The 15,561-nt window shown below is 43.7% G+C and overlaps 1 protein-coding gene across 1 annotated transcript; it reads left to right on the top strand.

Annotated features, from left to right (window-relative positions):
* Positions 1–180: 180 nt before the first annotated feature.
* Positions 181–14,671, top strand: LOC8043545 (ribosome biogenesis protein BRX1 homolog). The gene is made up of 10 exons (XM_029985547.4): positions 181–338; positions 870–981; positions 1,074–1,117; positions 1,206–1,276; positions 5,160–5,209; positions 5,298–5,371; positions 6,250–6,300; positions 8,208–8,343; positions 9,579–9,673; positions 14,382–14,671. Exons 1-10 carry the CDS (start codon positions 225–227, stop codon positions 14,568–14,570), a joined length of 936 nt encoding a protein of 311 aa, XP_029841407.1. The 5' UTR covers positions 181–224; the 3' UTR covers positions 14,571–14,671.
* Positions 14,672–15,561: the final 890 nt, after the last annotated feature.

The following is a 15,561-nucleotide window of genomic DNA, read 5'->3' as shown; positions in this document are numbered from 1 at the left end:
GCGTGCCCCGGGGTAAACAAAAGTGACAAAATCATCGCAAAAACCACAAAGCAAACCAGCTGTATTAATTTACCTGTAATTACGTTTCATTTTATAAATTAACTTTAGATTATGCAATTAATGTTTTGCTAAATGAGTAACTTCGGTATTTTGAAGTTTATTTCGGTCGAGTTGCGGGACGCTTTTGAAGGGAGGAGGAAAGGCAGAACCGCAGAAAAAACAAGATGGCGAAACGCAAGCGACGTTCACGTGCGGCTGAAGAGGATGTCGAACCGGCCGAAAAAGAAGAGGTTCTACCCCCGATTTCTCGGAAATCGGACGAACCTCCGCAGAAAAAGGTATGCGAATCATGCAAGGACTATTTTGATCTAGGTTGTTCTAAACACCATTTCTCGTGTTAGTCGTCGGCTGTCGGTTTGTCACCCCAGTTGACGCGGCCATGCTGGAAGCTGTGATGCCGGAGAGCGAAATATGAATTCCCGTTCCAGGCGCTAGCTGTGTTTACGTTATTATAGGCCTTGCATGAGCTTCGTAGTGCCATTACCTTTATGTTAAGACACCTGAGACTGGGTGTGAAAAAACCTTGAAGCAACCAAAAGTAGAAGAGACAGGAAAAGGAGTCAGTCAGACGACGTCTCAAACCAACTCTAACGATTTTCCTTTCAACTCGTTTTTTACCGCTTTTACTTACCGCTCTTAGGCAGAGATTGCCTGCGCTTGCCTGCGCCCTCACTGTGTTGCCATTACCTTGTCAGAACATTGACGTACGACTTGCGTGAGCTTAGTGGTGCACTTACCTTATCGAAGTGTCGCGCTGTTGTTACAGATTGATGACGTTTTCCTTTCGGTTCGATGTTTCTAATTACCAGACGAAATGGATCAACAAACAGCGGGTCATGATCTTTGCGTCGCGAGGCATAACGTTCCGAGATCGACATCTGATGCTGAATCTGCGCACAATGCTACCACACTCGAAGCCAGGTATAAAAGCAGCATTCTTTCCATTTCGAATCTTAGGTATTCGAAAACAGAAGAGTCGATGAGGTGCCTTTTGTTTGCTTTTCTCTCTCTAGAGTCAAAGATGGAGAAGAAGGATCCCCTTGTTGTGATCAACGAGGTACTTTATACTTGTCCCGAGATGTGGAGTTGCCACCATGAGGTAGGTTGTTAGCAGTGACATGACTGAGCATAAACTGTCGTTTCAGATCTGCGAAATGAAGAACTGCAACAAGTGTATATATTTCGAAAACAAGAAGAGGAAGGATTTGTACCTATGGTAAGCTTGCTCTGGCACTTGCTCTTATTCGAAGTTTGAAAATGTGACTGCCATGTGTCAGCTGTGCCAGACTGGTACGTAACTTAAAAACTCTATTCAAGTTACTGCATCTTGAATACTTTTGGGAGTAACTTGGTATCTTGCAAATACTTTCAGAAGTATTGAAGGTATCTGGACACTACGCGCATTTCACGTGTGCATAGCATCCAGTCTTGAAACTATAAATAGCCCCAGCAAAGCAATACACTGCACGAACATGACATTGGTACGAGGTTAGACTGAAAAGTTTCTGGAATCGCCATTAAGGGCCATTTTGTTTCAAAATATTTTTATGTCGCTGTGTTGGCAACCCTTTCGTATGAAATGACCAGAAGGGGGAACCCCTGGAGATACAGGACAGACTGACAGAACACGTAGGAAAGTACAAATATCTGGGAGTATTGTTAAGTGAAGGAAGACGGTATCTAAAAGACCATGAAGATATTGTAATAAAGAAGGGGAAACGAGATTCAGCTATCATGAAACACAGGACACTATGGAACTATAATAGATATAAAGTCGTTGGGGGTGTATTGAAGGGAGTCATGGTGCCAGGACTGTCATTTGGGATTCCGTTATTGTGTATAAGGTCAGAAATTGAGGCAGGTTTAGAGACACAGCAAAGGAGTGTGAGTAGGTTGGCATTGGGGGCACATGGGTATACACCAAATGAGGGAGTACAGGGGGATATGGGTTGGGCATCTTTTGAGGGTAGAGGAGCGATCAGTAAAGTAAAATTTGAACAAAGACTAGCTGAAATTGAGGATATACGGTGGGCAGCGAAAGTGTACAAGTATCTATATATGAAAAGTTTAAACACTAAGTGGACAAACCAAACCCGCAAGCTGAGAATGAAATGTATTCAACGAGATGGAGCCGATCAGAGCATATCAGTAGAAAAGGGAGTAAAGGAAACAGAGAGGAATTTGTGGGAAGAGAGAATGCGGGGGAAATCAGCTTTTACAATATACAGGGTACAAAAACAAGAAATAAAGAAGGAACAGCTCTATGATAATTCAGTGGGGAGCTCTTTGGTGTTTGAAGCTAGAATGGGAAACTATAGAACATGTAACCTTAAAATGCACGGGGCTTCGTCCCACCCCCTTTGGGAGATGACTACGGATTTGGAGGGGGCACTGGGTTTTCTGGGCATGGATGGACGAATGGATAGAGAAAGAATTGCGGTAACTAAGAGAAGATTGGAAGATTGGTGAAAGAGATCTAGAGAAAAATAAAAAGAAATACAGATAAAAATAAGCAATGGAATCACTTTCAAAGGGGGGGGAATCTGTTATAACAAAATTCATACAAGTCAGGGCCGTAACCAGGGGGGGGGGGTTAAGGGGTTCTGACCCCCCCCCCCCCCCCCCCCCGAAATTATTTTTTTTCTGGGTACGGCCCTGGTCGGTGCACTGGCAGCCAGCCGATTTTAATCTCCACCTCTGCGCACGTGCAGTGGCGCCGGTCGGCTACGGTTCTCCGGTTTGTGTTAACTCTCCATTATAGGCCACTGATGCACATGATTCATAGGCGAAAATAAGACAATAGACACTTTCAATATGGCCGCCGTTGTCCCCGAACCCCCCCCCCCCCCCCCCCGAAATTTTTTTCCGGGTACGGCCCTGATACAAGTTTATAAAAAAATAAAATAAGGGATGATGAAATGTTAGGCTAGGCGGCACAAGCTGCAGCCCCTTTACAAGGGGTATAGCCATTATCATCCATCCATCCATCCATCCAAATGTCAGATTGATATCTTAAAACGTCTGACTTTGGTGAGCATTCTAGTCAAACAACCAAGAACATTTTTAATGATGGATAAAAACGAAATATGAGCGGTCATCAAATAATTTTATTTGGAGGGAAGAACTGTGGCTGATATCAAATTCAGGTTAAACGCTCTGGGGGAATCATCACCTTTGTTTTCCACCGTGAGTTTTGGGGTTTTCAAATTGAAGCGAGGTCGTAAGGACACAAGTGATGAACCACATTCAAGACGTCCAAAAACAGCTACCACACCAGAAATTGTGGATAAAATCCATCTCTTGGTTTTCGAATACCGTCTCATAAAAGTGTGAAATCGAGGAAGCAGTGGGAAGCTCTTCTGAACGAGTTGTTGATATTTTACACAATTAATTGGGATTAAAGAAACTTTCTGCAAAATGGGTGCCACACTTGTTCTATCTGGAGCAAAAATGCATTCGAGCCCAAACGTCAGCCGATAGGTTACAAGTGTTTCAGGCAAATCCAACGATTTGTAATTATGGACGAGAACTGGATCTACCTTTACACACCAGGAACAAAAAGTAAATCAAACCAATGCACTGGACCCATGAGTCGGCTCCAAAGAAGGCAAATACCATTCAGTCGGCAGGCAAGGTGATGGCATCAGGTTTTTGGGACAACAAAGGAATTTTTCTCATTATCTTGAAAGGGAAAAACTGTTACTGGCCAATACTACATAACATTTTTGGACAAACTGAAACAAATAATCTAAAAAAAAACGCCCGGGAATAGTCAAGAAACAGGTGTTGTTTGATGACGACAGTGCACCCGCCCATCCAAGTGCAGTCGCTCAGCAAAAACTGAAGATCGAAATCCATCCACATCCACCATATTCATCGGATTTGGCTTCCTCGGACTTCCACCTATTCCCGAAGCTCAAGACCTTCCTGACTCAAAAGAAATTTGTGTGAAATGAAGAGGTGATGGAGGCTGTGAACAGTTGCTTTGGGGATCTCGGAGGAAGTCCCTTCCGGGAGGGAATCGAAAAGCTGAAGAAACACTAGACCAAGTGTGTAGAGCAGGGGTGGCCAAGCTGCGGCTCCTCGCGTGTTAAAGTGCGACTGGCAACTCCCTCCCCTCCCCCCCCCCCCCCCCCCCCCCCCCCACACACACACACACATACACACTGCCCCGCTTCCCTCCCGGTCATACGAGCACTTCCCCAAAAAAAAAGAATTGAAACGTGTTTTAAATCGAGACAGGTTGCGGTTTGGTTGTCTCGTGCTACTGCTACGTTACATACAGTTAGACTGCTTTTTACTCGGATAGATTGAAAGTAGTTTGAGTTTTGGTTATTGCTGTGGACAAAAGTCCCCCCCCCCCAAGCGGCTCTTGGAAGTTGCGTGGTTTTGTTTGCGGCTCTTAGGCTGGGTCAGCCTGGCCACCCCTGGTGTAGAGCTTCGGGGGGATTATGTCGAAAAATAAAGTAGAACTTAAATCAGATATATATTGTTTTAATTTTCATTCCGGAAACTTTTCAATCTACCCTCATACTTCTTTAAAGACAACAAAAAGCAGCTTCCCCCAGGGTGCACACAGTTTGGCGTTTAGGCGGGGAATTTCGAATGTGTAATCGCCCCGATACGTGTGTGGTGATGGCCAATGACCGTCAAAGGGTTAAAGAAGTACACATTGGTTTGCATCCTGTCGTATGTTCTTTTGCGCACATAAAATAGCAAGAATGGCTCTGTTGCAAATACATAATTAATCAGAGTAGCGATGTGGGCGAGTTGGTTCATGCTTAGAAATAATGGAAACAGCGCGCAAACGACAAGGACGGGAGGAAAAGGAGTACACAGGACGAGCCTTTAGACCTTACATAATTAATGTAAGGTCTAAAGGGCTGTTTGCACTGAACACGTTTGTCATTCACAACAGAACTCGCATGCGCTCCCCATAGGCACGCGTGCCAAGTAAAATAGAAGTTGGGGTTAGGGGCGCCTTTCACACACTTTTATGGGAAGCAAAGTCATGTCTTCTAAGAATTCGAGGGAGTCACGTTCTGTGTGGGCAGCTCTTAATTCCATCTTGAATCTCAGATTCTTATTTTTTTATCCAGGATGTCCAACGTGCCCAATGGTCCTTCGGTGAAGTTCCTTGTGGAGAATGGTACGTCATGTGTCGGCCGCGCGCTGGCAAGTCGCCATATTTTGTTGCGCGTTCCGCATGTTGACCCGTGTCTCGTTTGCTCCAACAGTTCACACCATGGAAGAGCTCAAGATGACAGGAAACTGCCTGAAGGGGTCCAGACCGCTCTTGTCGTTTGACAAGGTATGAGTGGCCTCCTCATTCTTCGGATGATACTTTGCCTGAACTCACTAAAGTAGCATTACAATGGCTGTGTTGAATGTCTGTAGTCACGGGTATCTTAAAGAAACACTGACAGGGTATTTATGCTCGCCAAGGTTTTTATTTGTACATGACATATGAGAGCCTAACTACCCAGAACGCGATTTGCAATTCATTTTCTTTCCGCTTGAAAACTTCCGACCAGAACTGGTCGGTTTGAGTCTCGCTCACTCTCTTCTTCATGGTCACGTGCCTTTTTCTGTGGTTTTGACACAACCACCAAATATAATCAAAGTCGTGGGTCATGGAAGGCACACACTCATTATTAAAAATAGCAAAGAAATATGATACCAATTTTTTAAAAATATGTTACCGATTTTTTGTGGCTTCTAAAAAGTCAAACGTATTGATCGAAGAAAAAAAAAAAAAAATTCCACAGCCACGTGATTCCCACCAGCTCTCTCCTCTATATTTTTTCTTCCTCCCCAGCCCAATTTTGGTTTCAAGCAGTTGCATTTTTTTTAAACTTTGTCAAAGTTATATGTTACACTGTAGAAAGATAATAATTTGCTTGGCAAAAAATAAAATGAAAATTTTGGGGGGTGTCAATGACCCCTTAAGAAATGCAAGTGTGCCTTTTATTGCATTTACACTTTTTACAGGGCGTTTGTTCTTTGGCATCCTTATCAGCTAATGCCACAGTTTCGTTGACTGCGCAGCTAAAGTGAGCCGCTTGGGAATCTCCTCACCCCACGTTTCTTAATTCGTCGATGGCTACAATGCAGACGACAAAAGTGAAAGTGACTTTCGTGCGGGCTCGAGGCGTACGCCTTCTACATTGCTTTCGCCCACTCTTTCAGGCATTCAACGAGAACCCATACACGAAGCTGCTCAAAGAGCTGCTGTGTCAGGTGAGGCTTTGCGTGATCTCTAGCCACCCTGCTCGCCTACAAGTTGCAGGAGGCGAGCGTCGTCGCCACATGCCATAAGAAATTGTCTGGTCCATGCATTCCACACATTCCCGATGAATACGCGTTCACCATCTCGGTTCGTGGAAGAGAAGTTTGCTTAAATATCTGTCGATTCAGCTGTGTGACTGCTTTTCCATACCAAGATATTCGCTGTATGTAGTTGGCTGCTAAGGAGAGACAGATGGTGGCGAATACAAAGAAAATTTTTTACAATTACCATCTGATCAGTGCACATAATCAATAGTCGTGGGAAAATTCCACCACAGTTATTTTTCAAATCTCGGACCATTGTCAAAAGGGGCCTAACCACTTACCAATCACATCAAGGTTCATTCAGAACAACAGGTCATTGTACTTTTGGGTCACGACAAAAGCCATTGTTTTAGTTTCCAGTTTAGGCCATACTATATGTGCTTTAAAAGGAAGAAGTGTTTTTGTAGCAGTGACAGCTATAAACCATAGGGATTGCATAAAATGGGGGAAAAGGGGCAGTTGAAACTTTTCTATTGCTTCCTTTGCCACTGCACCTCGCGCGGTCCCGGGGCAGGTTCATGGAATAGGATGGGATGAATACGAGCTTCTTAGCGACTACCTCCAGGGGTTTATTGATTTTAAGGTATCGATGTTTATCAAAGCAACACTTGGGTGCATCTTTTGTTGTGAGACAAATTAGTATTGCCAATGGCTATGGCACCAACACCAAATCCAGCTGAAGAAATATTGATACATGCACATTTTATTTTTTTATGTTGCATATGTGTACACTCATATATTATTTATTTATTTATAATAGAAAGCACTGCAAAATTAAAATCTACATCTCGGAGAATTGAAAATTAAACAAAGATAAACTCTGAATTTTCGGCAAAAAATCGACTGCAAAAAACACCTTCCGAATTTGAAGAAAAATGGACTACGAAAACACTGAATCCAAACTATAATCTTTACTCGGCTTTCTACATTGTGTCTTTGCTTTCTTTTTGCAATGTGAAACAGTTGAATCCAGGTAGTGTTCATTTCTCACCATTGTTTTGGTAGAGTTCCATCCGCGGCAATAATGTTTTCAAAATTCTGTCACCCTTGACAGTTTCAGTGTACTTTGGCAGAAGTTTTTTTACACAAACTGCTTGCTGAAGTTGTTGTATAGACCGACACGCTGTTTACACACAAGCCCGCGTTTGCCCACATCAGATATGGGCACTGCACGTGCGCAGAAACTGAATTCGCGTGAAGTAAAGCGTCTGCGCATGCACAGTCCCGTCGACAACGCCACCGCAGCTGCTTGACGTCGGGGCCGTGTGTCGGTCTATTGGCCAGTGTGCCTTTTTTCTCTACAAAAGTTTCAAAGTGTGGTCACCATATCTTGTGCATCCCCAGTAAACTGGCGTAATGTAATGTCGCTGTCAGACTGGAAATTTAATGTCTGTTCCATCAAATGACATTTGATTGTTCGGCGAATCGGCTCGTGATCTGTCGCGCGTGAACAGTGGTGTAGCCAGAAATGTTTTTTGGGGAGGGGGGCTGAGGCATTTGAAGTGTCCATGGCATGGGGTGCGGAGGGGGGACAGGGGGTCAAAATGCTTGTGTATGTTATAGGGTCGGTTGAATTTCGGGGAGAGGCTGAAGCCCCATAAGCCTCCCCACTGGCGTGGAATGCTCTGTGTTTGGAGTCGCTCAAACGTCATTCAATGGAACTGACAGTAAATTGTCACTCTGACCGGGTATTACATTCAGCAGACCCATTAACATTCCGCCCGGCTTTAGCAAACGGTTTATGTAACTGTGGTGTCGGCGAGAATCTCGAGAATCTCTCGGGAGCATGATTTTTCCTTCCCGTTCGCCGACAGGTGTTTGGCACGCCGAGGCACCACCCCAAGAGTCAGCCGTTTGTCGACCACGTGTTCACCTTCTCGCTGCTGGACCACCGGATATGGTTCCGCAACTACCAGATCGTCGAGGAGGAAGGCTCGCTCGTCGAGATTGGCGAGTAATTTTTTTGCGCAGTTGCTCCCCCCTGCCCGGTAATAACGAAGTGCCCGTTTGCTGGGCGTCTACCTAGAAGGGGGGAAAATCCCTGGAAATTCGTAGTGGCTGGGGAGTTTCAACCTGTTTGGCAACCCTAGAAGGGAGTTCACAAACCGCCAGGAAAGACTGGGGTAGAATGCATGGTACTTTTACGCATAAATTTAGTATACCCCAACACAACCTTTCGGGCGTGCCCTCCGACTGCATAGATGCTCCAAATATATCTGTTTTAGAAAATTTACATAGCCCACTCCTGCTTGGATGGTGAAAGACCATCCACAGTATTTCTGAAATAAGATAAGAAAATAATGTCTAGAATTGTTTTAATACCCCAAAAAGCTTGGTCATCTAAATTGGAATGAGTTTGAGTCTCCTGAATTGGAGTGAGTTTATGTGTTCGAGTAGGCTTGAGTGATTGTAAATGAGGGATTCAGAGTCAAATGACCAAAGAAATCAAAGGAAGTCAGTGGCCTTTCGCAGCTCCCTTTAAGTCTTCATTGAAAGTTGCACATTGTTGTCATCCGTGCTAACCGAGATGTTCCTCTGCGTCAGCCGCTTGTCTACTTGCGCTCTTACGCCGGTGGGAAGCACTAAAGCTTGATGCATGGGCACCGGTGTGAAGCAGGCTTGCACACTATCAGGTGAACAGGTATGGGATCAGTACAGGAATATTGCAGTAATTTGGGGCTCTGCCAGACCGTTATACTGCTCCCATACCATTCTGTTAGATCTAGCAAGGGCCTATCTTTATATCCTTTCTGCTCTTTGGCATTCCAACTTAACAAATGCCCATTTTTTTTTTTTTTTTTTTCACATAAAAATTTAAAAATTTAGTGAGGCCGCTTGCTTGGTATTTTACTGTCTGCTTTGTATCAGCATAAGCGCTAGTGAAGGAGAAGCTACAGGAGCAAGTCCGCTGCTTCGAGTGGGCTTGGTATGCTGGCATGCTCGTCAAGTGATAGCTTCATTCAAGATAACCTGCTCATGCTTGTGGCATTAACTTTGTGTGCATTGGTGAAACGGTGTAAGACAGAAAAGAGAGGAGATATACATGGAAGTGCCTATATGTGTGTGTGTCCTAATCTTTTTTTTTTTGTAGTTTTGTTTAACTTTGCAGCACGCTATCGAGAAAGAAGACAGTAAGAAAAACAGCATCTTAATCTTTGTATCTCCCGCATACTTTGGGATTGCAGGTCCTCGCTTCGTGTTGAACCCGATCAAGGTGTTTGAGGGCAGCTTTGGAGGACCAGTGATCTACAGCAACCCTCACTACGTCACACCCAGTGCAGTGAGTCCAATGTTCCTCTACAGTGTCCCCATTTTGATTCTTAGCGCCAGGAAAATACCTCTCTCGTGCCTCGAGGGGCTGTACTCATGGGTCTGACGCAGTACAAACTAGCTTCACAACTGCCAGGCGAGCAGTGCACTGTGTACTAATTCCTCTATTGGTCCCTTGTTTGCGTTTCAATTCCACACACTTTTAAAAACCGACATGTAGGTTTTACTTTGAGAGACTATGCATCTTCAGAAGTAATGGAGAGGGGATGGTGGTTCCCCTCTGTTAGTTCTGGGTAAAAAGAAAATTCTAAGAACGTAATTGTACTGCAACGAGAAGTGTCAATTTTATACCAGCGATCATTGCAGGATGCTTGGTCTGGAGGCTGCGTAAGAAGTTTGCACCGCACTAATGGGTTTTGGAAAATTTAAGTCATTGAATCGGGTAGCTCAAGATTTGGTTTCATTAGTGAAATGCTAGCAGAACGGGAATAGATAATAGGGCTAAGTGGGTTGAGGGATTTTGCATGAATTCTATAGTGTCTTAGTCAAATCTAGGGACTTTACGGTGTCATTAACCAATCAAGTTAAAGAACTGTCGATTGAATCCCTCAAATCCCACATTTAGGCACGACAGTTTCGACCGTCGTGTACAAAAGTTTAAAAATCACTGGTTCTGGTTGATAAGAGGAGAGGCCCAGACCAGCGATGACAAAAATGGTGCCACCTCTGGAATGTTTGCGACTAACTGACGTTTCCTGGAAATCTTTCTTCTACACTGTTCTGTCCAGCAGTCTCGTTTCATCAGATGCATGGCATTGTTATCTTTGATGCATAACTGATGGGAGAAAATCTACAAAAGCCCAACAACCACCGTTTATCCTTAATTAAGGACGGAATTTGGACAGGTAAACTTTGGTCAAATTTTTTTTACTGCCGAAGAGGAGCCTGGTTTGTTTGGTGACACGTTTCGTAAAGGGGCGGTGCAATGATTTTCACACTTTAGCCAATTAGTTGTGGGAATTAATCTGTGTAACTGACGGAACGAACAAAACAAAGCCGTATTTTCTTGCGTGCGCTAGTATTTATTTGAAAAAAAATGAAACAAACGGAAGGTCAAAGTGCCTCTCGGCTCTTCTTATCGTCTTTCGAGTGACATACTCTGGGGGATCACTTGGTTTCCCAGTGGTTCTCTCTTCAGGCATCCCAGCCACTTCCTCCGCGATTGTCGACTTTTCGAGGATAAGCCTCGTCAAAAGTCGCGGCGAGCAAAAAATGGTTCTCCACGGGGCTTTTGGCGTGTCCTCTAGAGACGTGTCGCCGTAGTTCCCATAACCGCCACACGCGACTGCAGGTCGGCAAATAATTTGTTCTTTTTTTTCCTTTAGCAATTGCACTCGTGCTTAAATAAAGGATATAAAAAAAGTATGTGCTGTAAATCGTTTGTACATTAGAATCGTTGCAATTGCCCCTTTAATAATTCCACAAAGCTTCGAGCATGGGACTATAGGTTCCTGTTGACTCGTTTCACCTTAAAGTGGTAATTGAGGCAACGGTAATTTGTTTGTGCTGCACGAGCAGGAGAACTTGTTAAAGTTTTGTGCGTGCCTGTAACAATATTTTAGGTTTTGTGAGCATGCTTGTAGGCTAGACTCGTCTGCCATATATTTAGTTCTACTGAGTACAGCTGTGTACGAAATATGGACCGACTGCCGTAGCTGTACACGTTGGTCCATAGCATGAGTTGACAGTGAGCTCTCACCATATTAATTTTGCATTGTCAAAGCTGTAGACTCGAGTGGCCCTAAGGTACTTTGGCCACGTTTTGTGCTGATGACCACATGTGAGTATGGCCCCTATAGACTTTTTCATCTCGGCAGTTGTCTGATTGGTGGATAGAGGGCGCCGATGCATTCGCCGCCATTAGGTTGCTTCAATTAGTTTGGTTTTGGTTTTGACGTGCACGCGGCTGTGTTGCTGTTTCATGTCATTTTCGCTTAATTTTGTGATACAAGTCTTTCCCTTGTATAGCCAATGACCAAAGAAATAGTGGTACTGAGCCACTTTGACGTCCACAAAGGGGTTTTGAGCCTCGGTTGCGAGCATTTTTACGTATACGTTTGATGCGTTTGATTGCTTTCATCGTTAATTTTGGCTAGGTTTGGCGATGAAACGACTGAACCGATGCTTGAGGAGGATTCCCATTGTCTATGGTCGTGCCCAGAGGCACTAGTTCACAGAAAAATAAACTAATGAAGACACTAATGCATTATTGCATAGCGAAGAAGCAGGCCCACAACCCGATTAACAATATGCAGAATTGTGAAGAACAGATGAACTCGCAAGTTTACTGCTAAGTGTTTGCTTTTCGAGGACATAAACATTTTGTGAACTTCGCAGAGTGAAAAGATTCCTATGATGACGCAGGGAATCTATAGAAAGAAGTGATATTGTATCAACAAGTTTTTATTTGGCGATATAAGTACTCGAGGAATATTTCCGTCGTCCGACCTAGGCCAATTAGGACATTTATTTAATCTTCGGCCCTGCTAAAGCACTCCAAATATTTTCCTTATGAAATAAACATTTGCTTATGGCATATCCGAGATATGAGATAAGTGACAGACGGTCCAATTGAATCCAAAATTTGACTTCCATAAAATTTACCAAATAAAATTGGAGGGTACAGTAGAAACATCCTCAGAAAGTTTGGCGAAAGTCGAACACCAGGCCCCACTTGATGAACCTGCATAGAGAGATATTTACCTGTTTGAACAGATGCGCTTCATAGATAAAAGTAAATGTCTGTTCACCAACGACCACACTGTGCTCTTGTGATTTTCATGTAGACAGCTTTTTCTCGGCGTCTCATATTGCAGGTAACAGAGAGCTTGAGAGCACCCCAGGCACTCTCAAGCTCTCTGTGACAGTTATTTAAACAGGAAGTTCCCACTTTTATATTTAAATAAATTAATTGAATTGGACTGGTTATCTTGAGAAAATTATTAAAGTACTAGAAAGACTGCAGGCATAAAGAAAGCACAGAGTAGTTTTTTTTTTTAAAGTTTTTTTATTAATAAATATTTTGATCATGCCAACTTTTATATCGCAAAAACAATTTCCATAAAATACCGGGCAATCACCCACTCAAAATTTAGAGATAATCGTGAAAAAATGGGGGCTGGGCACTTGTCCGGTCATTAATTTTTTTGTATAAATGTAGTGTGCATATTTTCTCAGATCTTACAAACTTAGGAATGGGCGCTTAGTGTGGAATGGGCTGATGTTGACGTACCACAGTGCCTAGCATCAGAAAAGAAAACACGTCAAATATTTGTTGCTCGTCTTCTCCACAAGTTCTTCCATATAATTTAAATCAACTGTTTTTTTATCTGTTAGCAGTACAAAGGACGCTATGCTTTCTGGAAACACAGATAGTGGTTCTTTATACTGATTGTTTCTGTCAACTTCTTTGCGTCTTATTGTGTATGTTCCGCCGCTATTAGTAAGGAAGCCCGAGCTGTCATAAGTAATTTTTGTTTGATTGTTTGCATGCATTTATTTGAGACAGCCTTACAGAAAGGCTCAGGGGACATGGCAAAAGGCACTTGAAGTGCGTGACGAGGCTACGCCACCCTTTTTGGCCTTTGAACCCTCGTGCTATCTTGTAGTCATCCATGTAATCTATGTGCCTCAGTGTGGGCGTTAATTCCCATGCATCGTATGGCTTCATCACAGGTATCAGTAAGCCGGCAGCGAAAATAGTCGAAACGTGCTACAAAAGTAGCTGCAGAAGTTGACAGTGTTATGATGTAAAGCAATTAAGTAGAAGAAAACAAAACACGGTGAAATGCAACGAAAAACTACTACACATCCAACAAGGCGCGGCGGGGAGAGCGGAGCGACAAGTTGATGCAACGTAATGGCGGCCGCATCAGTGATTTCGAGATGGCAGCGGCCATGCAAGGGTGGGTGAAAAGGTCTATGGCTCCACCTCACAAATGTCTACATTGCAGGCAAAGGTACTGCGGGTGTGTGAGCCTAATTCAGCAGAATGCTTTTGTTGCTATGAGAACTAGTTCCTCTAAGGCACTTTCAAAGTGTTTTCTTATACTTTCGCTTTGTTTCACTTCCAAAGTGTTTTTGAGCGAGTATAGGGAATGCTCTCACCACACAAGCACACACACGATAGGTTAAAAAAAAAAAAAATTTTAGCTCCCAGTTTTAAGTGGCCTCGAGCTTTCATGATGTGACGAACGAAAAGCTAAATTTGTTTTCACCTCAATAATTGTAGTGAAAAAAATGTCTGGCTCCGCTTTCCAAAGACGTTGCCATGCCAACAATTATTGCGTTCATTTAGGCTTAGGAATGGCCAGAATCAAAGGACTCTCTAAAAAATGTGGCGAGGTCATTCCTCATGCTTTGTGATTTAAGTGAGGTAGGGCAAAGCGAAAGCCTCCTGCACCATTCGTTGCTGACTGACGCGCCCGATATTGCAACTACAACGACATCTTCATTCTAAAGCGAGCGGCACTCACTCATAGGGGCACCGCCATGTTTCCCCTCATCCTTACCGAGCCAGTCGCGTGATTTCAAAATCCCTCTCCTAGGTACTGTGGCTAACTTTAGCCTCGGTTAGTGCTTCAAGCAAATGGGCCCTGGTGGGCTCTCCCAATCTTTGGTTAGCTGACAGCAATGCTCCTGCTTTCTCACGAATACAGTACAGGCGTACGTTGAAGCAGGCGGCCGCCAGCAAGTACAAGGGACGCAAGGAAGCGAAGGCCAACCTGAAGCACCGGATTGCAGAGGGACCGGCTCCTTCCAACCCAATAGACGAAATCTTCGAGACAATTCCTCCAGAGAAAGCGAAGGGCAAGGACAAGCTCCTGTTCCAACGAAAGAAGCAGTGAACTGCGGGACTTTGTGGTCTTCAATTGTCATTTTCCTTCTCTTACTTTACTGGAAAGTGCCTCGCGCAAAGTTTTCAGTAAAGGAACAACATCAACATGAAGTTTGTGCTTCTGTCTCACTCGTGGCATCACGGAAACTGGGCCTCGTTTTCCGAGCAGCTGTTGCTTCCTGCTGATAACGCGAGTGGCGTAGGCTTAAGGCACCTGTACCGACGCTGTACGCGCAGAACAGTGCTACCATGCTCTGTCTAATACTTGCCACGACATCTGCAGTGAGTGGTCCTGGCGTCCCACTAGGCTGCCTAGTGGCTGTATTTTTGTTCCCTGCATTCTGACTGAGATACATTGCAGTGTGCAAAACAACTGACAGAGACGTATAGTTATCACGCTTTGTTTAATGCATTTAAAGAATGCCTGCCTAATTTATCAGTGAGGTAGAACATGTGTACCTGCATTGCATAGTTGGGTGAAAAAATGAGTGCTAGGTGCTAAAGTCTCTTGCAGGTTTAGATTTGCAGGACATGCTCCTTCTGCAAGGCTTCCAGTCTTTCCACTTTAGCAGAGCGAATGCTGGAGAGAAGGAAACTGCCAATCACGGTAAATGGGGAGCTTTGTGGGAGACTTGTTCTGTTATTTTAAACCTACAACAGTTCATAGTTCTAAATAAATTGCAAGCGAGTGCAGCACAGCTAGGCTTGTGCCCGTTACTAAAAAAAAAAAAATACTAATTACAATTACTTGGCTAAAAAAGTAATAGATTACTGTTACAAATTACTTTTCATAAAAAGTAATTGAATAATTCATTACTTTACTCAATTACTTTTATGTTACTCCAAAGAAACATACACAAGACATGCAATATCTACTGTGTGCTTGAAAGGGCAAATTTGAGCCCCATCAAAAAGAAAACATCCAGTACAATCTACCCATTATTGTAGGGTTAATAATTTTAGGAGGATGAATCTATAAAGTTTTGAAGGACAGAGAACTA

This window comes from Ixodes scapularis, unplaced genomic scaffold (assembly GCF_016920785.2).
Source record: "Ixodes scapularis isolate PalLabHiFi unplaced genomic scaffold, ASM1692078v2 PGA_scaffold12__126_contigs__length_90152505, whole genome shotgun sequence".
Lineage (NCBI taxonomy): Eukaryota > Metazoa > Arthropoda > Arachnida > Ixodida > Ixodidae > Ixodes > Ixodes scapularis.
The sequence above is the reverse complement of the archived record's forward strand: the minus strand, read 5'-3'. Positions and strand labels throughout refer to the sequence as shown.

Bases quoted from the DNA above. Each gene is read 5' to 3' on its own strand.
- LOC8043545 (XM_029985547.4), top strand. From the start codon at position 225: ATGGCGAAACGCAAGCGACGTTCACGTGCGGCTGAAGAGGATGTCGAA. The intron at 982-1,073 runs GTATAAAAGCAG...TTCTCTCTCTAG, and splicing joins GCTACCACACTCGAAGCCAG to AGTCAAAGATGGAGAAGAAG. The intron at 5,372-6,249 runs GTATGAGTGGCC...CCACTCTTTCAG, and splicing joins CGCTCTTGTCGTTTGACAAG to GCATTCAACGAGAACCCATA.